Below are 20,448 nucleotides of genomic sequence, written 5' to 3'. Positions count from 1 at the left end.
AGGGCAACAGCGTTAATAAAACCCAGCGTGAGCTGTGGAGGCGATGGGGGAGGAGGCAGGCAGGGCTGGGGAGATGAGGCTTTTATGAACAAGTCGCAAGGCTGCTGGAAATGTCCCGTCCTGTCCTCTCTCCCTCTCCCTGTCCCTGGAGTCGAGCTGTGGAATTCAGGGTGTGGGTCGAGGCTTTTCTTCACGCACGTTTCTGCTCAGAGCAGCCAAGCCCCTCAGCTCCTTCTCCCCCCTCCTCAGCAAACGCTGCTGAACTCCCTTCCCTGGAGCAGGTCCCACTCCCGCAGCTCCTCCCGGCACAGCGCCGCTGCTGCCGGGACCCTCCTGCCCCTCCACATTGCTCCGGCATCATCCCTTGGGGGGTGTTCACCTGCGGCAGGTGGGAGCTGTGGGTCCCCTTGGCCAGTCAGGGCCGGCAGCAGGAAGCAGAGAGGGCTCCCCACATCTCGGCAGGATGGGGGTCTGCACTCATGGGCTGGTGGGTTTTGGGTGAGCAGAACCAGCCAGAGTCGGGGCTCTGACTGAATAAAGCCACGGGAAGGCAGTAAGGATGTGGGCCGGGGGAAAAAGACAGGAAAGCAAGAAAATGTGGGCCAGAGGAGATTTCCGTGAAGAGAGACCACGGAAATTTGATTTTTCTTGGTGTGAGCACACTGCTGGCTCCCTCTGGGATGCAAAGTGCTTCTCCCAGCAGTAACTGCACAGCAGAGATGCCGTGTCCTACCATTCCTGGATGCTCTGTGTGACACACACTGCATTGCCACTAGCAAATGTCACTGGAATAAATAGGTTGGACAGTGTCAGAGATCAGTTCCCAAAGGGTTTTCCCACTTTCTCTCTGGCTGCAAATGCTGAACTCTGAGACTGTATTATCACAAACTCCCCGTGGAAGCCTCAGATCCGGAGAAGCACCCAGAGACCACACTGAAGATCCTGAAGAGCCATCTAAAAAGAGCACCAGGAGAGCTTGCACAAGGCTGGGAATGAATCCAGCACAGCATCCACAGTGTCCAGCCTTTTCAGGGGTTTGCTTAGACCACTGACATTTCAAAAGGTCAAGCTGTTCTTACAGAGCAGGATGTTTGCAGTCTTCCTGTGGAGGAGCCCATGGATGGACTCTGCACTGAGCTCAGCACTCTGGTGGAGATGCCAACAGAAAGAAAAGCATTTCAGCAGAAATCATGAGAAATCAGAGTGCACAACCAGGCTGCCCTGTGCATTTGCAAGGATTGTTGACTCTCCAAGTGAAAAGGAGATACCACTGGCTTCTTTTACAGGAAGGAAAAGAAAGGATCTGATATTTAGTTTCTATCTGAAAAATTCTTTTTGGGAAGCTGATGGTTGGGGAGCCTCGGTAGGACAGGGAGAGCAACGTGATGACTGAAATTCATTAAACATTTTGGAGAGCTGGGACAGAAGACCCCAGATCTGTGCACTGTCGTGTAGAGGCTGCAGCACCTCAGAAGATCTCTCTGGGGGCCATATGAGCTGTGTCTTCATTTGGGAAGGGGGAGAGGTGGGCAGTCACTGTAAGGTTCTAGTTCAAAGCAGTAGCTGTTGATGGGTTGGTGCTAAGAGCCTCCTAAAGGTCACAGGCCTCACACACAGACCCACCCTCGATTCTGGTCTTGTGTTGTTTCACTGCAGTGAAACTCCATCAGTGCCCCCCGCAGCTGTGTGGGGAACCACGGGGGCAGCTCCCTGGAGGTGTTTGCTGTCTGTCTGTCTGTCTGTCTGCAGAGAGAGGGGGGAATCAGACTGGCCAGGGAGGAGCTGTGCAGGAGCAGGAGGGAATGGCCTCTGGGCACACATTTGAGTGGGGAGGAAATGCTCAGCGCTGAGCCCGGACACTGAAGGTAAAGCACGGACAGGTGAAGCAGGGAGCCTGTACAGGTGTGAGATCCCTCCAGGGCTCACTCAGCACTGTTATCTCCTTGCAAGGGCTATGACCTCGCTGCTTCGGACTCCCTGAAACCACCTGACAGGAGCCAGAGGAGGGGCAGCAAAGGTCACAGCCTCATTGCTCAGATCCCCCAGACATGCACCAAAAAAGCCTGTGCTGGTTTTTAACTGGCTTTTTATCTCCAGACTCAGGTTTGCTGTCTTGTCCTGTGTGCAGCAGGTGAATTCACAGTAATTGTCCTCGTGATCTGAGGATACACCAGATGTGTTTTGGAAGAGGTAATTTCTTGACTTCTGTGACTGAAGAATTTGGGAACACAAAAGCCCCTCTTTCAGTTACAATTAATGGCATCATCCTTCAGCTGGGATGAGAACATGACTCCAAGAGCACAAGCCCCACTACTGGAAGTGTGAGTACAAAGGAAATGGAACTTCCAAGATGCAGCTGCCACAAAGAGATTTGGAAAATTGTCTTTCTACCTCCTCTCCTTTCCCCACCAGGAGCTGAGGGCATCCACATTTGGTACCTTCCTCCACCAGAGTGGGTTCAAGTGGCACAGGTAAAGGCAGGGGTGTTCCTGCACCTCCCAGGAGCCCGGGGCTTGGCTGAGAGAAGCCTCTTCTGAGGGAGGAAACCTCTCAGTGCCTGGGGCTCAAACAGGAAACACTCATGACGTGAATGGATTGGGGTCCAGAAGAGCCTTCAGACCAAAAGTGGGCTAGCATGAACGAGTTAAAATCCTTTCCTTTGCTTGGTGAAATTTATTGAAAACTACATTGTTCATCTGTTGAAACTTCACAGCTGTTGAGATTGCCCTCGGGGCAAACCACATCCAAGAAATGGCATGTAGATCCCGGGAGCACGGGACTTGAAAGCTGAAACGGCACTGTGAGTGCTGTGAGCGCTGCCTCCCTTCCCTCGCAGTCGCGTCTGGCCATCTGCAGCTCCTCCGGTCAGGCACTGCGGGTTTTTCTTCCTCCCATTGCTCATCTCCGACTCCTGCAGCACGGTCACTTTGTTTCAGGCATCGTATTTTGGCTAAAGAGTAACGGAGCAGGGATGCGGACAGGAAGACGTCTGTGTGAGGAGTGTGCCCGGAGCCTGTGACACCCAGAGTGAGACAGGGCTGTGTGCCACCATGGAACATCACCTGCCTGTGACACTGCTAGTTTGTGATCCCCTGGAGCGGTGCTGAGGCAGGCCTGTGGGAAATGTGCTGTTTGCTCATGAAAAATCTGTGAATTCTGTTTAGTGGTAGCAACTTGCCTGTTTATTTTTTTCATTATTATTATTATTATTACTACTATTATTAGTTGGCTGCAACTCTCCTTGCTAAAGACTGTATAGGATAAAAAGGTAGTTCTTACATATTTCCTCCTGACCTGAATGCTCTGTGTGAACTTGGGGACTGAAATCAGCCGCTTGGCACAAGAGCTACAGCTCAAAGAACAAAATAAAAGGAGGACATGAGAAACCCACTGCCTGCATACACTCAGTCACAAATGATTCATGGAGTAATTTTGAGTAGCAAACACACTGGTAAGAACGGGAGGGTTTGCTTCTGTCTTTTCGGGGGATCGTCCACAAACAAAAATATTGGCGAATTCATCAGACACTTTCTTCTGCTTTGAATAGTTTGCCCAGATCCCCGAGCAATCATCCAGCGCAATTTGCTGCTAACCTAAATAACTTCAATTCAGGTACACCCAGAGCACTGCCCAGATCTGCCCCTGCTTGCACTAATTAGGGTTTCTCCAAGCGCAAACCTGCAGCTCGGGAGGCTCCGGCGGCAGCCCCGGACGGCTCCGCGCTGGTGGGGCAGGGACCGGGCAGGACGTGCCCGCAGCGCAGCGGGGCTGCCGCACCCCCGGTGTCACCCGGGGCTGTCACTGTCCCCTCGGCAAAGCCAGCCTGGCAGAGCCGGCCCGCGCTGTGCCCAGCACGGGCAGACAGGCGGGAGACGCCGGGAGGCCGGCGTTGCATTCCTTACCTGTGAAACAACCCCTGGAGAGACAAACGCTTGGGGAATTCCTAGATCTCTTTGTAGCCACATTTCAGCTGTGACAGCGTGAGGATTTAAGCGAGGCAGACTCTGGAGGGGGAGGTTGTGAGTTCCTTTTAGAGCAGTGGAGAGAAAGCAGTTGAAAAAACACAGACTTGTCTTACCTGCTCCTGCTGGTAACAGGAGGATGAACTGACCAGCCAGGGCACCAAGTTACTCAGAAATTACTGATTTTGAGTAAATCCTTCCACAAGTATTCAAGAATTAGTTACTGTCTTTCACATCTATATACCCCTAAATCCAGAGTCAAGCCCTAACACTTGATCTGTGTGAGGAGAGATCTGGAGCAGGGGAAAGGAGAGAGGCAAAATGAAGCTACTTCATTGAATCAAAGATCAAATTTAGGGTGAAAAATAGCGGCATTAGGAAGTTTGGCCACTCAAACGGTGAAAATTGTTGCAAGGATATTTCGATGTAAATGAGGCCCTCCTGCAGAAGCCCCCAGCGGGAGGACGGCTCCTCGCAGGGAGACCTGACACCATAATTCCACCTCCGGTGCCGAGGCCCTTCCAGCTGGGAGCGGAGGGCTCGGGGCGGGCGGTGTGTGCGCGGGTGGAGTTGTGTATACTCAGCTTCCCAGACAGCCACAATAAATTATCTCATTAGTAAACCCAGGGTAGCTGCGCTGCTCAGCACATACCCGGCCTCCCACTGCACAGAAAAACTTTGTGTCTGATTACCCAAATCAAAGGTCCCCAGACGCAGCTGAGAGGGACGGGCTCAGCTTGAAGCCCAGGCTCCTTCAGCAAGTTGTTCTGCACGTAGTGGAACTAATGAATCTTGATTTCTTACGGCTGGAGCTCTGGCATTCCCTGTGCCCCCTGCAAGGCCGTTCTCTCCTCCCTCCAGCATGCCGAGCCCCTTCCTATGGCCAGGAACAACCCGGGAAAGGAGCCTGTGGTGTGACAGCCCCAGCTGCCACTCTGATGGCTCATGCTGACAGCAGAGAGCCCAGCTGAGCTGGCAGAGCTGAGTTCCCTCACAGCGAGGGGCTCCCTGAGGTCTCCCCTCCTGCCCTTTCTCTCTCCTGTCTCCAAGACCTCTGTTTGCTCTCATGGCTCGTCGGGACGGGGCCACACTTCTCCCCTCCAAGGAAAGGAACCACACTTCTCCAGGACATACACCTGGGAAAAGGAAAAAGTGCAGGTGCTGCTGAGGCAGGGGCTTTCCAGTCACATTCCTCTGCTTTTACCGCTGCTTGGGCCCCTCTCTGTCAGCGGGAAAAGACAGGCAGGGGAACGCTGGATGTAAAATGTTGCTGTTGCAGCTGAAAGCAGCACTGCACAGCTCCCGGGGCAGGAGAGCTCCCCGGCACTGCGGGAGGAAGGATTTGGGGGTGTTGCCCCTCGCAGCGGTGTTTGAGGAACAATCCTTTTCTTTGCTCAGCAGTGCAGGAGCTGCAGCTCCCCCTGCCCGCCCGGCTCCTGCGCCAAGGGGCAGCTTTGCTTTACAAACGCTTTTCTCTTCCCCTCGTGCTGGAAATTTGACTCTATAAAAACACTTCCACAGCAGCTAATTGCCAGCCTCGCAGTGACTTAGCTCTCTAATTCCTGCCAGTCAATGAACCAGCCCAAAGAGCTGCTTTTCATAACTTGCTGAATGTACCAACGCAGCTCTAGAGACATGACATAGCTGGGATTTCTTTTTTTTCTTGGACATCTTCTGGATCCTTCTCAATTTTGGAAATTTCTCTCTCTCCACTGGGCATAAGGAACATCCAAAGATGGAGGTGGCAACAAGGCCCATTCCAGGGAGACACTGAGGAGACGTGGACACACAGAGGCCCTGGAGACTAGCAGGGATGCCAGGGAAGAGATGATTGTCTGGAAATTGGTTTGGAGGTAAAACTGGCGTCGTCCAGCCTGTCTCTTCATGATTTGAGGGCTCATCATCATCTTTTCGTGGATTCCTACTGCCCAACAACGTCCACGCCTTGCAAACCGTTCCTTGATCTCCTGGTTTGTATCCAGAGGGCTGCTGCAAAAATTGTAAAGCTGGGCAACGGCTTAGACCACATCATTCCTCCTTTCCCTCCTCCCCGGCAGCCTCCTTTCTCTGCCCCAGTTGCGGAGTGCTCATCTTCCCTCTGCCAGCCCCTCATTATCCAGCTCTCCTCCGCCCGTGCAGCAGAGGATTTGTTCCTCGCCCGTGACAGCGAGCCCCTTCACGCTCTCCCGGCCTGCCCCACGCCTGGCAGGAGCTCCTCCCGGGAGCTCTGCTCTGTCCCCGCACCTGCAGCGCCTGTCCCGGGAGTGGAGGATGGAGCCGGGAGGGATGGTTCTGTTCCCGCAGGTAGCGAGGGGCAGCACGAGAGGGAGTGTTTGGATCGGACATTCGGGAAAACTTCTTCACGGGAAGAAGGGCCGTTCGGCCCAGCGCCGCTACCCAGGGCAGCGCTGGAGTCACCGTCTGCGGTGCTCAGAAACCGTGTGGGTGCGGCAGCTGGGGACACAGGGCAGTGGTGGCCTTGGCAGGGCTGGGTGAAGCCTGGACTCGGTGCTTGTTTCGGTGTTTCGGTGTTTCGGTGATCGATCCTGTGATTGATCCCGCGATTGATCCCGCCATCGATTCCCGGCTCCCTCACGGGCCTGGCGCGCCCTCTGCCGGCGGCGGGCGGGCGGTGCGCGGACGCCTCAGCGCTTTCTGCGCATGCGCCCTGCGGGAGCGGCGCCTTCCCTCAGCGGGGCGGGGCCTGGCTCGGGCCGCCCGTCTGCGCGTGCGCGCCTCGTCAGGTGGGGGCGCGGGCGGCTTAAGGCGGAGCGCGGGGCGGGGCGCGCAGAGTCGCTGCAGACAGTCATGGCGCGGGGCAGCAGGAGCGCGTCCCGGCCCGCCGCGCCACCGGCGCACGCCAGGTACCGGGGCTCGGCTCGGCGGGCACACCGCGGCACGCCGCCCTCCCTGTGCCGCTCCTCCATGACACCCTTCTCTCCGCAGCCCGGCCCCAGCGGCCCCGGCGCCCGCGGCGCAGCCGGCGCAGCCCGGGCTGATGGCGCAGATGGCGAGCACGGCGGCCGGCGTGGCCGTGGGTTCCGCCGTGGGACACGTCGTGGGCAGCGCCATCACCGGCGTCTTCAGCGGCGGCTCCTCCGAGCCGGCCAAGGCGGCGGCGCCCTCCCAGGTGCGAGCGGAGCCGGGCTGTGCCCTTGGGCTGTGCCCTTGGGCCGCCCTTGGGCGGGGGTGCGGGCGGCGGGAGAGGGGAGCGCGGCCGTGCGGGGAGGGACGGACGGACAGACAGCCGTGCCCAGCTCAGGGGGACGGGAGCCCGCTGGAGGGGGCTCCGCTGCCGCTGGGCCGCCCTGACCGGGCCCGCGGCCGCAGGAGCCCCGGCCCGTGATGCAGCAGTCGCCGTACGGACCGTGCCACTATGAGATGAAGCAGTTCCTGGAGTGCGCGACCAACCAGAGAGACCTGACCCTGTGCGAGGGCTTCAACGAGGCCCTGAAGCAGTGCAAGTACAGCAATGGTGAGTGCGCCCCGTCCCCGCAGGGGAACTGCTGCCAGCACAGCACCGCAGAGGGTGTGAAGGTTGCAGAAGTGATCTTTTGGGGATACAGTGCCCTTTAGGGTTTTAAGTAGGAAGTAGTTGTGTCTTTCTTGTGCTCTGAAGAGCAGCAGGCAGCTGGAAAGGGAAGGAGAAATGATTCTGACCATGGTTCTGTGAAGTTTGGGAGGCTGTAGGTCCACTCTTGCTGCCATGGGCAGCCTGCTGCTCCCTCTAGCTGATTCTTTAATTCCTGTTGCATTTGGTACAAGCTGTTGTCAGTAGTTAGATCATGATCTGGGTACCTTGGGGGAGAGCTTTTAATTCCAGCTGCTGGAACATTAACCTAATGCTGGACTTCTGCTTCTTCCCTGTAGGTGTTTCTTCTCTCCTGTGAAGAATTTGCCCCTTCGTAGGGAAGAGGATCATGGTGTAGAGCCCTGCTATCCACAGGGAATGGAAGGACAGACAGGGAGTGAGCAGACTGACCAGACAGGAGTATTCTAGTGGTAATTCACTTCTGAACTAGTAGGGAAGGAAAGGAATGGTTGGACCCAAGGGTCTTCAGTGTTCACATAGTGCTGTATTTATTACAGAGAAATAAAAGAATTTGTTTGGACCTATCACTTGTGCATGTTCTTTATTTAATTCTTCAGCTAAAATTAAGCTACCAAGATATTAACATTATGAGCCAAAGGACAAGGCACAAGTGTGTATTTCCTGCAAATGGGGCTGCAGCCTAGCAAGGACTTGTGCCTGCATGACTTGGCAGAAGGTGATCCAGACACTGGCTGCCCTCCAGGGAGAGGAGAGGCTGCAGAGAGGTAAGCCAACATGTGTCCACAGTATTTTCAGTGACAAATTACTTTTCTATAGATATCCTCTTCCTGAATACCTGTGCTGACCTCAGAGCTAAGACAGTGTGACCTGTCTGGCTGTGGGACTTGGATACAGTTGGCTGATCTGACTTTGAAGCTTTAGTAGGTTATGCAATGCTCTCAAGGTCACTGGCATCAGGTGGGGTTGGGAGCTGCTTTCCTCTTACAAGTCACCTTGGCCGGACAGCCTCGTGACTGCTGCCCATGGACTGGCCTCCAGCAGGACACCCTGTTCGTCATGTTGGCGTAAGAGGGAATTCTGAGGTCTCAGCTGGAGTTTTAGTGGCACAGCAGTGAAACCCAGGGCACTTTCAGATGCTTAACTGGTGCATTTTTCATGGCAGAATGAGTCTTTTAACCTTTTGATCTCTGACTGTTGAATAAAGGACAAGTTCTCAGCCCCTTGCTGGGATCTGTGAGGAAATCCAAGTCTAGATGGTAAATGCTGGCAGCAGATGCTGTTAGCAGACACTGGAGGCTGGTGTTCAAAGTCCTGCCCCTTCTAAATGTCACTTGTAAATTCTTGGTAGAGATGTCCTGAGCTGTGCCTGGCCTTAACAGGGGTGTCTTGTGTTCTGAGAGACAGCCAAGGGAAAAAGCAGATGTGAGAGATTAAAAGCCCAAGTGCTCCATGTGCTGAGCTGTCCTGTGCAAGCAGAGAGGAACCACTCCAAAGCTGTTCAACTCCCTTTAAGAAATAAGTATATTAGACTGTTGCTGTGCTGCCCTGGGTGGAGAAGCAGTTAAGGAGAATCTGCAGCAGGTGTGTTCTGCCTTTGACCCCTCTTGGCCAAGTGCTGCTTCTGCAGTTGTGGGGACTGGCTGTCTCTGCAGCAGCTCCGCTGGTGGTTGCAGTGGACAGTCCCTCAGGGCCACTCCAGAGTGGTGCAGGGGGAAGCAGACCCATCCAGAGATAGGGGTGCAGGTCCTTGTCCCTGGGGAGTGCAGGCTGTGCCATGGGAACACGAGGCCCCTTGAAGGAGGATGGTGCTGGTGCCTGGCTTGTCAGGGTGCAGCTTGGGATGTGCAGTGTGCAGCTCTGGGAGGGGCAGGGGATCTCAGGAAGAGGGGCTCAATAACAGGGGGCTCTTGCTGTGCTGGGAATAAGTACCTGGGCAGGTGTTTGGGCCCTGGTGGAGGCTGTGCTGCCTGTGTGACCAGTAATGGGTCTGTTCCTCATTTACGGGTTTTCTTGAGTTCCAAGTTCTTCTTGCTCTGTAAGGTGGTCCTGCTCCTGGTTCGGGTGCTGGTGTCAGGCTGATCCCTCTGCAAGGAACCTTTCTGCCTCTGCTCTGTCCTCTGGGTCTTTCCTGAGAGCTGCTGCAGCTGATCTGTGGAGTGACCAAGCCCTTCCAGAGTTGTGTTTTCCTGCTGTTGGTCAGTTGCCCATTTCACGTTGTGCAAGGCACTGCCAACCTGTGGGACTAGAGCCTGGGAGAGACACTTGGGGCTTTCCTGATCTCTCGTGATGTTCTTCCCTCCCTGTTTGTTCCAAGGAGATGACTCTCTTTGCCAAGGGGACAAGCTGGGTAGGCCTCTGCCTGGTGTGGGGTGTCACTCTTAACTAGGAGGGCTCCTGCAGACCAGCCCTGCTTGTCCCCTCCCTTGGTGCCTGAATGCACTCACTGCCCACAGCCATGAGAGCCCTGAAGGAGCACAGGGGGATCAGAGGACCCACAGGTGCTGTATGAGGGCTGAGGTGGGAACAGGACTCATGCCTGCACCCCGACTTCTCTATGGGGGTGAGGTGGGTGCCTGGCTCTTACCTGGTAGGTCAGGGTAATGTTTCCCCAGGTCTTCTAGCAAGGATTCATAGCAGATGGCTTCAGAGTTTTCTTCTCCTGCCAGCAGAATGGGAGAAATGGATTAGTCTCTCTCCTGGCTGTAAACTGAAGGCTTGTAACTGGGGCAGGTGGTTCTGCCCAGGAAAAGTTCCTTCTCCCTTGGACCAGCCCTTGGAGAAACAAGCTCAGTTTTATCTCTTTATCTGACCTGGCTTCTGCCTCTTCGGAGCTCCTGTGCTGTGTCCCAGTGGCTGCTGAACAGAGCCCTCTCCAAAGCTCCCCCAGAGCAGGCCCTTCCTGGCCCAGAGGCTGTGCTGTGTGGACAAGGAACTTACGGACAACCCTGATGAGGATGTAGCACTGCCTTCCCTGTAGGTATTTACTGGCATATTCGGATGCAGGATTTTCCACTTTGCTCAGGTTCATCAGGGTGCCCTTTTCATCCACAAGATCGATGCAGTCTGGAGGGAGAGATGCGGTGAAGGAAGCCCAGGGTGCCCCTGTGTGGCCGACATGAGCACGTGGGGTTTAGAGGTATTTCCCCTGGCAAGTTACTCTTTGAACAGAATCTGTTGCGATCTGGGGAGTGGGAGGTTTGCTGTCCCTTTCCCTGTGTTTTGGGATGTTCTGTGACTCCCATGTGACCCATTGGTTACCCCCCGCTGTTCCTCTAGGGGTGAGTGGCAGTCCCTCGGTGAGCACAGCCCAGAGCACTCATACCTTCAGGCCTGCACTGACACTTGCTCTTCAGGTGGCCTGTGAGGCTCTGGACACAGCAGAGCAGGTTCACCAGCTGCTGGCGGTTGGCTGCAGACAGGAATGAGACCTGAGACGGGAGCGTGGTCACCCCAAACCCAGGGGGCACAGCAGGTGGCTGAGAGGTGCCCACTGTGACCAGCAAAGGCAGGATCCTGCCGTGGCATCAGCGGGGCTTTGGGCAGCTGCATGACAGCTGTGGGTGCTGAGAGTGCCCCGGGGCAAGAGGAGAAGATGGTTCTGATTGATGAAGTGTCTCTGTACTTCAGCTTTGTTTCATCAAGCATGAGTAGGAAAAAGCAGTGAGCCCTGGTCCTTGCCAGTCCCCTGCTACCAGCTGGTCCCAGTCACAAGGGGAAAGAGCTGGAGATTGTGGCTGAGTCACCTGAGGATATTTTGGCCATGAACTCTGACCGAGTTTGTCACAATTGAGAAATCCCCCAGGGCTGACACACGTCAGCAGTCAGAGCTGGGGATCCAGTTCAAATAGCAGAGGGAGCAAAGGCTTAGGACTGTGTGTGTCTGATGGCTTCAGCCACGAGTGTCTGGGGTCAGGCCAAGGCTTTCAGCCAGCTGGGTGAGGTCAGGGTAGGGGCTGCTCATTCCTTCCCACAAATACCTGCTCTCTGAAACCGAGAGCCAGGATTTGAGTCAGGGAACCCTTCCCACACAGCCCAGAACGGAGGAGCTCTGCTAGCAGCAGGCACTTGTGCCCCATGGTTCTTCTGGTTGTGTCTAGACAAGCACGGTCCCCTCTGGTGATTTCCCAGAGCTGCCAGGCTGGGAACTCACCCTCACCTCCAGCCTCCCTCCCTGTGATTAACTCAGCTCTGCTGGAGTGGTTTTGCTCCATGATTTGGAGTGTAGGGCTATTAGATCTCCCGTTTTTTCAAGCAGGTGAGCTGCAGGATGCTGCTGTGCCCTGGTAGAGCTCTCCTGCCTGCTCCCTAAGCACCGGGCATTTTGTGTCCCTCCCTGCCCCGGTGGGGGTGACAAGGGTGGCCCGGGCTGGGGCAGGGCCGAGGCTTTTCCCACCTACCTCCGAATCTCACTGTGGCGAACATGGATGGCGCTGCTGTGGCCCTGGCGGGGCTGTGGGGCCGGGTCCCTTCGTGCAGGCAGCGCTGGGAGCTGCTGGGGAGCCCAGGACACGCAGGCTCATTTCTCACTGGCGCTGTTGTGGTTTCAGTAGCCGGATCGCCCAGCAACGGTGAATGGCCCCCGCAGATTCTCGACCGTCCTGCGGGGCGAGAGCGGGGAGGTAGAGCAAGGGCTGAGCTCAACAGCGTGCTGGGAGGGCTGCCTGCTCTACGTGGGCCCAGATGCTCTGAATTTCAGACTTCTTGTATTCTCGTGGTGCTTCCTGACACCCCACATTTGTCCTGCATCTCATCTGGGCTGTGGTGGTGCCACATCTGCTCACCCTGCTCCTAACTGAGCCCAGCACTGCTGCAAGGGCAGCCTGGCCTCCTCTGTGATGTGACTGGATGCCACTGGAGAAATCTCCCTGAGGACCCTGTCTGTGCTGGGCCTGCTCTGGAGCAGGAGGCAGGGGGGTTTTGCAGCCCCGTGGTGCACGTGGTCATGTGCCAGCTGCATCTTCTGTTTGGTGCCCAAATGTTGCTATGCAAGTGTTCCTGCAGTCAGGGCCCTGTAGCATCATCCCCTTTTCCTGTGGAAAACATGGATGCAATCGTGTCCCTGAGCTGCTCAGCAGATGGGGAGGGCCAGAATGGTGGGAACCAGTAACAACACTGGGGAGGGAGAGGCTGTCCCTGGATGGTGATGAGGTCCTGGCAGGGGCACGGCCCGCCTGTGGAGGGCAGGAGGCACCACGGGCTCTGGCACATGACAAGTGCCCTCCCTGCCGGGGACAGCCCGGGCTGGTGGCCGTGTGTCAGTGTCCCGTGACAGGTGTCACAGACGGGAGGGGCTTCACGCCCGCTGAGCTGGTGGCCGTTTGCTGTAACGTCTGCTGTCCTTCCGCAGCCGGCACCAGCTGTGCTGCAGCCACCGCTGCTCCCTGGGGACATGCCTCCTGCCCGCTGGCCTCGGCAGCCCAGCCGCCCAACCCACCACGGCTGCTGCTCCTCAGGGGGCCCTGCTGAAGAGACAGCACCCTCAGCAGGTCCCAGCCCCTGCTGCAGGTTATGCTGAGACCCTGCCAAGTCGTTCCTGTCACAGCGATGGAGCTGCATGAAGGGAGCAGCAACTTTCCTTATGCTGCTTCTGTGCTGGAACAGCTGCCTCGGCATCTTCTGTTGTCCCTGGTGGCCCCGAGCCTGCTGCCTCCCCAGGGCACCCTTGGCATGGTGTGGGTCAGGCTCCTGGCCTCCTGCATGCCTGGCAGCAGAAGGCTTGTGTGTGAGACCCCAGGGAAACCTCTCTGCTCCTCCCATCAGCAGAGAGAGAGGGTCAGCGATGCCACCCCACTGCCCAGGGCAGGGGCTGGGCTGTGGCTGTGTTGGTGCAGCTGAAGGAAATGGGCTGGGGTGAAGGTGGGTGGCTCTCACCCCCTCTCTGAAGCCCAGCTGCAGCAGAGCGAGCAGCCCCGGGGAGCTGAGTCCCTGAGCCCCCTGTGTCATTTACATACATCCCGCCAGTGCCCACGGCACCACCCTGGCTTTGTGCAGCACCCCAGACCCTCTCTGAAACAGCCTCCCTTCCTCTGCCTGCTGCCATGGCCCTGGGCTTCACTGTCCTGCTCCTGGTGGGGACGCTGGGCTCAGGTAAGGGTGGCACGGCCGAGTCAGCTCTGCCTGGGGGGCACTGCAGGGCGCTGGGCAGGGCTGGGCTGCCCGAGGGGAGGTTGGTTTGAGCAGGGCGTTTTGCTCGGGGGCTGTGCGATGCGATGAGCAGGATGGCGGGTGGGTAATGGCGTTGCCTCAAAGGACGTTTTGGGGCTGAGGGTGATGGGGGACACGGCTCAGCCCATCACTCACTGCATCCCTGGTGTGCGCAGCTTCCAGGGCTCAGCCCGTGCTGACCCAGCCGCACTCCGTGTTCGTGCTGCCCGGGCAGACGGCTCGGCTGTCCTGCACCCTGAGCCCGCAGTACAACATCAGCCACTTCGGCATCTCCTGGTACCAGCAGCGCCCGGGGCACTCCCTCAGCTATCTGCTCTATTACAACTCCGAGCTGGACAAGCACAAGCCTGCCAGGACTCCCGACCGCTTCTCGGCCACCAAAGACCTGGCCAGCAACGCCTGCATCCTCACCATCGCGTCCGCCTGCCAGGACGACAACGGCACCTACTACTGCTCCCTGTCACCTGCCCTCAAATGGCTCTAGAGACGGGGAACTAGAGCTTTCCGCGCTTGCCTTGGCGACCCTGATGTGCAGGGAGAGCAGCAGCCCTGGGAGGGATGGGGAAAATCCATCTTTGCATGCTCGAGCGGGCCCAGCAGCGCTGCCTCGTGCCCGGAGGGGCAGCAACCTCCTCTTTGTCCCCAAGCGTCCCCCGTGGGGCCTCGGACACCCCGACACGTCCCGCTGCAGCGGCCTGGCCTTCCTGGGCTCTCCCAGCACCCGGCGGCTTCCACCTGGCTGGGGCTTCCGCAGAGTTTGGCTTACCTGGTAATAAAATTATTCCTCATCCCCGCGGCTCGTGTGGTGTGTACCAGGGCGGGCAGGAGGGGCTGCGGCCCCCGCGGGGTCGCTGGGGCCGGCCGGAGCCCCCACCCAGCCCTGGGGCAGCCCCTGGCCCCACAGCACCGCCCTGTGCCCCTGCGGGGACAGGGACACGCGTACCCCCGCGGGTGCTTTGCGGGGGCACTTTCACACACAGGGACGAAGGGTTTTCCCACCAAATTCCCACAGAATTCGGGAAAATAGCGGGACGGCGGCATTGCGCATGCTCAGTTCGGCCCGCGCGGGGCAGCGAGCGTTAGGACCCAACGGCGGGCGCTGGTGTCACGTGAGGAGCAGCCGGCACTACCATTGGCTAAGGGGGAGACAAAACTGGGCGCTCCACTTCCGGGTTACCTCAATGAGCGCCAGGGCCGCGGGGCGCCTGTCTCGCTCCTGTGTTCAGCGTGTGCGAAAAGCCACGCTATGAAAAGCCAGTGTCCACAAAGGAGACAGAGGAGTCCTGCAACTTTATTCGAATAAGGGGAGAGAGACCATTACGCCATACCCCCGTGAGGGTATCTTCGAGATTTCGGAGGACGCAGCCTCCTTTTATCCTAACTCCCAGCTGCACGTTGCCCTCTTCCTTTCCCCATTGGCTGAGGTACAGTGGCAGGAGTTGGGCACTAGATTGTGTAAAGCAAGCATGAGATAATGAATTCTTGTCTTCATGTAACTGAGTCCCGTTCATTACGTTTGTCAAAGGTGAAGATCAGCTTGAATTTGGCATAAGGAGGCTCCAAGGGCTAAAAGGAAGCTGCTGTTTGCTTGCTGAGATGCAGATGTAAAACGTTTCAGGATCTGCTGGAAATGCCAAGGAGCTGGACCAGGCCGGCAGACCCATCCTGCCTCCTTCCCTGGAGCAGTGTGGAAAGGCACAGGCAGGCCTGGGAAAGGTGCTGTGGAGAGCTCGGCTCCACCCTTCTGCCTCCTGCACAACCAGGAGTCAAGTACATTTGAAATACCAAGGCCTGAACAAGTTCAAGCAAAGAAATCTTCCCTGCTCCCTGTCAGCAGGTGAACAGCAGAGAGCTGCTCACAAAACTGGAGTCCTCTTTGAGGAAACTGCTGCACAGTAACAAGGAAAGTTTAGAGACAATAAACATCCCATCCTAGGCAGACCCCTGCTCTTCTCTTGTGCTATGGGACTTTGGCAGAAGAACAACTCCATTGGAGTTCTGAATGGTTTAAACTCACTAAGAGGAACATTAGTACTATAATGACAAATCCCAATGCAATTCCTTTAGACTAAGGAGGGAAAAAAAACCCTACCAACTTTAGTCAGCATCTAAAATATCCCTTCTAGCTGACGCAGCAAGCAGGGACTGAAAGGCATCCACAACTAGCTATGCAAAGCATCCATACTTCAGCCAGTGACCCATATAAAATGAATAAATAACTCATAATTACATATGCAGTGTACACCATGCATGTCAAGAAGGGTTCCAGAGAGAGAAGCACAGCGGGCATGCTTTGCTCTCTGAAAGGAAGAGTCCTCCAGTTACCACTGTCCCTCTGGAAAAACTCTGGACTGCAGAGACACAACTGAACCTCCATTTACAGCTGCAAAGCCACATCAGATATTTTTCCCATGATGTTCCAGACCCTAGATTGACTCCACGATTCCTGAAATTTAGAGGAAGTATTCAAAGAATGCACTGGCACAGTAGCACAGTCCCAGCACTCCAAAGCAGATGCATAAAAACATTGAAGAAAGCAAGATTCAGTCGTGAGATTCAGTCCCAAAGAACTTAAGTTCCTTACTTCCCCTGTTCACCTCTGGGTTTGCCCCCACATACAAGACAAGCTTTTTGCACTGAAGCTTTGGTAAAGCAACAGCTGCTGTCTTGTTCTCTTGAATTCAAGTCTCCAGTTCCTTCCTTCTGCTCAGATCTGCAGCTCTCAAACAGGCAGGAGCTCTGGGGGGTACTCGCCATAGCAGTATTTGGCAATTGGGTCTCTGTAGGTGTTCTCATGCTGCACACTCTGCCAGGAAAGAAGAAGCTTTAACAATATATACACAGTGAAACAAGGCATCCCTTCACTGAGAGACAAAACCCACAGTGTTTATGCACAGGCAAAAAAAAAAAAATCCTCAAATTCTTCTACACATCAGAGTGTCTTTGGAGTCAAAGAACTCTGCATTGCCAACATACAAGAGCCAGTTGATGTATTACAGCACTGCAATGTTGAACCAGAACCTCCTTTTCAAGAGACTAGGTAGGAAGAGATTTCATTAAAAAAAAAATTAGATATGTTTAGGCAGTATCATCAAACGTTCTAAGCAAGCAGAGCACAATAAAGTTGGTACTTGAGATGTGTACATTTTTCTTGATAAGAGGTAGAGTTCGGATTTTATGGGTAAAAAAACTCCAGTAACTTTGGAGACATTTGGAACTCTATCCTTTGTTTGCAGTCCATCCTACTGCTACATGAAATACTGAAGCTGAAGGACATGGCCAACAGCACTGCCTAAAAGGGCCACTGCTTGCTTAGACCAAAACTTCTAACAAAATCACATGGGTAACAGAAGTTCACCTCTGTCCTTAATAAGCAAAGAAACGAGAACATAGTTTTTGAGTTACTATGCAGATGATTGTCAGCACATGGTTAGTCTCCAACTGTACTGTAAAATAAAGAGCATTCTGAGGCTACTGGGAACAGCTCTCACTGTTTTCATCCTAATGAGATCTTCCCCAGAACTCACCTGAGATCTTCACTGGTCACTGAGCTCAGTCTCTTTTTAGTTAAGTCCCTCTTTCCTAAGGAGAATGTGTAACTTGTCCTGCTCTAAACATGTGCTTTGCCTTCAGACTGGCTCTCAGCCACAGCCTCAACTTTCATAAAAATACAAACACGACACACCAGCCATTCACAGGATTGAGCCCTATTTTCCAAAGGCCCTTTTTTGAGCCCTGGGCATGTGCTTGTGCCTCACCTGTGATGAAGTCCTACATTTGGCCAGACACAGCTCAAAGTGATCTTCCACTGCCATGAAGAGGTTTTGGAAGGCAATCGCTGCCCGGTTCAAGAACCGCTCCAGGAGATGTTGCTGAAGTGGTCAGCAAAGAGAAGACAAAAAACAGAAACACTCTGCTTCAGTAGCAATGATCAAAGCCCACCTTAACCTACAAAGCTCAGGTATCAGAGGAATAGTAAGCAACTCCACCTAGGATTTCTAGCAAGCCCTGAAAGGCCAATGCCTCAGAACCCCAGAGGCAGGACAAGAATCTAAGAGAAGCTCACAGGATACAGGAAAGTGCCAATGACAAAAGTAACACTGGCTGGAGTAACGCTTCTGCAATCATCTCCCTTCAGCAAATGCAATTCCCCTGAAGCTGAAGCACTTTGCAAGGCTCCCAGTATTTTCTCCCAAAGGTGGGAAGGATGAATTTTGTTAAAGCTTTATCTATAGCTTGCCATATGCTCTTTGGAGGCTTTCCTCATCCTTCCAAGAAAAGGAGCTGTCCTTTTAAGGGCAAAGCTCCTGACAAAGAAGATCTTTTAGCCACAGGGGAGCCTGAGAACACCTGGGAAGCAGGAGCAGGTCCATCACCTTGCTGGGCTGCAGGCAGCAGGACACACAGTACTCGTAGACGCTGCAGCAGCCGTTGGGCAGGCAGCTGTCACAGCTGTACAGCCTCGTGCTGGGCACGTTCACATTGCAGCAGCCGTTCACCAGCAGGTCCCTCCTCTCACAGATGTAGCCTGGAAAACAGCAACAGGAGTCACAACTGGCAAAGCACACACACTCCTCTGTATGTTCTGAGAAAATCCACAGTAAGGATCACATTCCTTGAGGACAGGTTTGTTTATCATTTAGTAGATTGTGATCCCCCTCAGTGCTACGTAGCCATCCTTTGAAATGGAGAGCAGTGCTTCGAACAGCCTGGTGTCATCTGCACAACTACTATATCCTACTCTAATATGTGCTGTATATACACTATGAGTATTTAAATGCAAATTATTTAAGTTCTGACTTTTTTGGGGCATAGTTCCTTGTTTGAAAGGGGGAATGGGATTGGCATTGATTATATTGGAAAAAAACCACGACACACGTTTTTTTCAACGGGTCTGTGTCTGGATAATTCTCTTACAGTTCAGTATGAATAGATTTCAATTTAGCCATGCAGGATAGTGTAATATTCATTGCTGAGTGGAATCCTTAATTGTATCCTACCACAGTGTTAGACTGTGAGAGGTCTGTAATTTTTAGAGATCTTATGAACTGGCACTAAGCCTAAGTCAGGCAGTGCCAAATTTAACATTGATGCAAATCACGAAAGATGTGGTGGGTTTTCTACAGCCATGATTTGTGGCCAAGTAAGATTCAGGGTCTAAGCAACAAGCACAGTGCAGGGCAGGAAAGGGTCTTTAACTTCTACCACTTAAAACAAGTGGTTGACAACCTCGGGTTTACAAGGGTCAGGCGAGCTTGTTAATTGTGACTGACCACTAATTACACCAGTCCTGAGCTGCCTCCATACAAGGCCAAGGTTTCCTCAATTGCCCTCCCTTACCCCCCTGACAGTGGGAGCACACTGGCAGGGAGACACACAGAGCTCTGCAAGCAACCACAGCAAACTGAGCAGGATTAAACGTCTGGGTTCTGTGCAAAGGTAACTGAAATTCTCTGACTTTAACGTGGTCACAGTCACACTCATGCAGCCCTGGGCCTGAGTCTGGAGTGCTCAGAACCAAAGCAGCAGCATCTGCAGCCACAGCAAGACTGAGCCAGCCACAGGCCAAGGACTGAGTAAAAAAGCCTTAATAAAAAGCAGTTGTTACATGAAAGTGCCATCAGCAGTCACACAGGCAAAGCAGCGTTCAGCACTGCCATATGCAGAATAAATTCAACTAAGTATCAACTATACCCAGTTCATCTGTAATCAGGAGCTTCCCCTGCACAGAGTTCCTGCACTGGTTGCTCAGCTGACTGCTGTTCCCCGAGCTGAACTTCACCTTCCACATGATGGGCTGCTCATGCTCCTGCACTTGAAGGAGATTCCGATCTCTCACCATCCTCTCTTCCTGCAAGGAAAAACAGGAATGCAACCAAACATACAAGTTCCTTCTGCCACTTCAATCCACGTGCCTTTCCCAGGATTAAAGATGCCTAGTGCTTGTAAACTTCACAGCACAGGAAATTCCAGCATCAATGGTGCTAACAATTTACTACTTGTAGCATCTCACTTCATACTATATACAACAGGAAGGTACACAGTAAAGTGAGGGTATTCAAGTTCACCATGGATCAGCTAACACAGCTGAACTCAGTCACTACAACCACAAAAGTAGTATACATTCTATTAAATAACCACAACTGAACGTATTTCTCTTTCATGAGCCCACTGCCAGTGGAATCACCACTCCCAAGAGACACAACAAAAACAACTACCAAACCCATCGCAGAGACTTTTCTTTTCCCAGTTTTGGTTCAAACCGCTACTGCTGTCAAACACAGATTCAGGCACTCCTATTGTAAACTCTCGCGTCTATCAAATCTTTACAACGCCGTTCTTACGGCAGCATTACCCAGGAGTTCGGTGACACCGCCTGAAGAACAAAAGTCACCGCGGGATAAGGGATGTTTCAGCCCACCCCGCGGCGTGTCGGGGCAGCGGCGGGCACTGACCTGCTTGAAGGTGCTGCTGATGAAGTAAACGAGCGAGAGCCCGAAGACGACGCCGAGCACCCATCGCTTCCTGAGCAGCCGCCGCCAGAGCACGGCCCCGCAGGGCAGCATGGCCGGGCGAGGGGCAGCGCGGGCCCGGGGCCGGCATCACCGGCGGGCCGGCATCACCGGCGGGCCGGCAGCGAGCAGCGCCCAGCCCCGGGCGGCCCCAGCGCGGCCCCGGCGCGGCCCCGGCGCGGCCCGAGCGCTTCCGCCGGCGGGGCGGAGAGGCGGAAGCCGCGGCCGGGCGTGCGCGGGGCGGCACCGGCACCGG

The 20,448-nt window shown here is 54.7% G+C and overlaps 4 protein-coding genes across 4 annotated transcripts; 2 read left to right on the top strand and 2 right to left on the bottom strand.

Annotated features, from left to right (window-relative positions):
- The first annotated feature begins 6,732 nt into the window (after positions 1-6,732).
- Positions 6,733-8,078, top strand: CHCHD10 (coiled-coil-helix-coiled-coil-helix domain containing 10). Its single transcript, XM_066199811.1, has 4 exons — positions 6,733-6,826; positions 6,909-7,092; positions 7,293-7,437; positions 7,833-8,078. Exons 1-4 carry the CDS (start codon positions 6,771-6,773, stop codon positions 7,850-7,852), a joined length of 405 nt encoding a protein of 134 aa, XP_066055908.1. The 5' UTR covers positions 6,733-6,770; the 3' UTR covers positions 7,853-8,078.
- Positions 8,072-14,821, bottom strand: CUNH22orf15 (chromosome unknown C22orf15 homolog). Its single transcript, XM_066199810.1, has 6 exons — positions 14,447-14,821; positions 11,913-12,113; positions 10,838-10,924; positions 10,453-10,578; positions 10,100-10,174; positions 8,072-9,664 (listed from the first exon to the last, which is right to left on the bottom strand). The coding sequence occupies exons 2-6, from the start codon at positions 11,935-11,937 to the stop codon at positions 9,510-9,512; spliced, it is 468 nt and encodes a 155-aa protein (XP_066055907.1). The 5' UTR covers positions 11,938-12,113; positions 14,447-14,821; the 3' UTR covers positions 8,072-9,509.
- Positions 13,457-14,470, top strand: VPREB3 (V-set pre-B cell surrogate light chain 3). Its single transcript, XM_066199812.1, has 2 exons — positions 13,457-13,602; positions 13,836-14,470. Exons 1-2 carry the CDS (start codon positions 13,554-13,556, stop codon positions 14,162-14,164), a joined length of 378 nt encoding a protein of 125 aa, XP_066055909.1. The 5' UTR covers positions 13,457-13,553; the 3' UTR covers positions 14,165-14,470.
- Positions 14,822-14,951: 130 nt separating the features above from the next.
- On the bottom strand, positions 14,952-20,338 carry SPRING1 (SREBF pathway regulator in golgi 1). Its single transcript, XM_066199385.1, has 5 exons — positions 20,136-20,338; positions 19,375-19,531; positions 18,057-18,208; positions 17,439-17,552; positions 14,952-16,486 (listed from the first exon to the last, which is right to left on the bottom strand). The coding sequence occupies exons 1-5, from the start codon at positions 20,244-20,246 to the stop codon at positions 16,403-16,405; spliced, it is 618 nt and encodes a 205-aa protein (XP_066055482.1). The 5' UTR covers positions 20,247-20,338; the 3' UTR covers positions 14,952-16,402.
- Between the last annotated feature and the right edge of the window lie 110 nt (positions 20,339-20,448).

The sequence above is a fragment of the Chamaea fasciata genome, unplaced genomic scaffold, assembly GCF_029207755.1.
Source record: "Chamaea fasciata isolate MVZ Bird 193981 ecotype frontalis unplaced genomic scaffold, bChaFas1.0.hap1 SCAF_18, whole genome shotgun sequence".
Taxonomy (NCBI): domain Eukaryota; kingdom Metazoa; phylum Chordata; class Aves; order Passeriformes; family Sylviidae; genus Chamaea; species Chamaea fasciata.
Note: the sequence above shows the minus strand (reverse complement) of the source record. Positions and strands in the feature narration are given on the sequence as shown.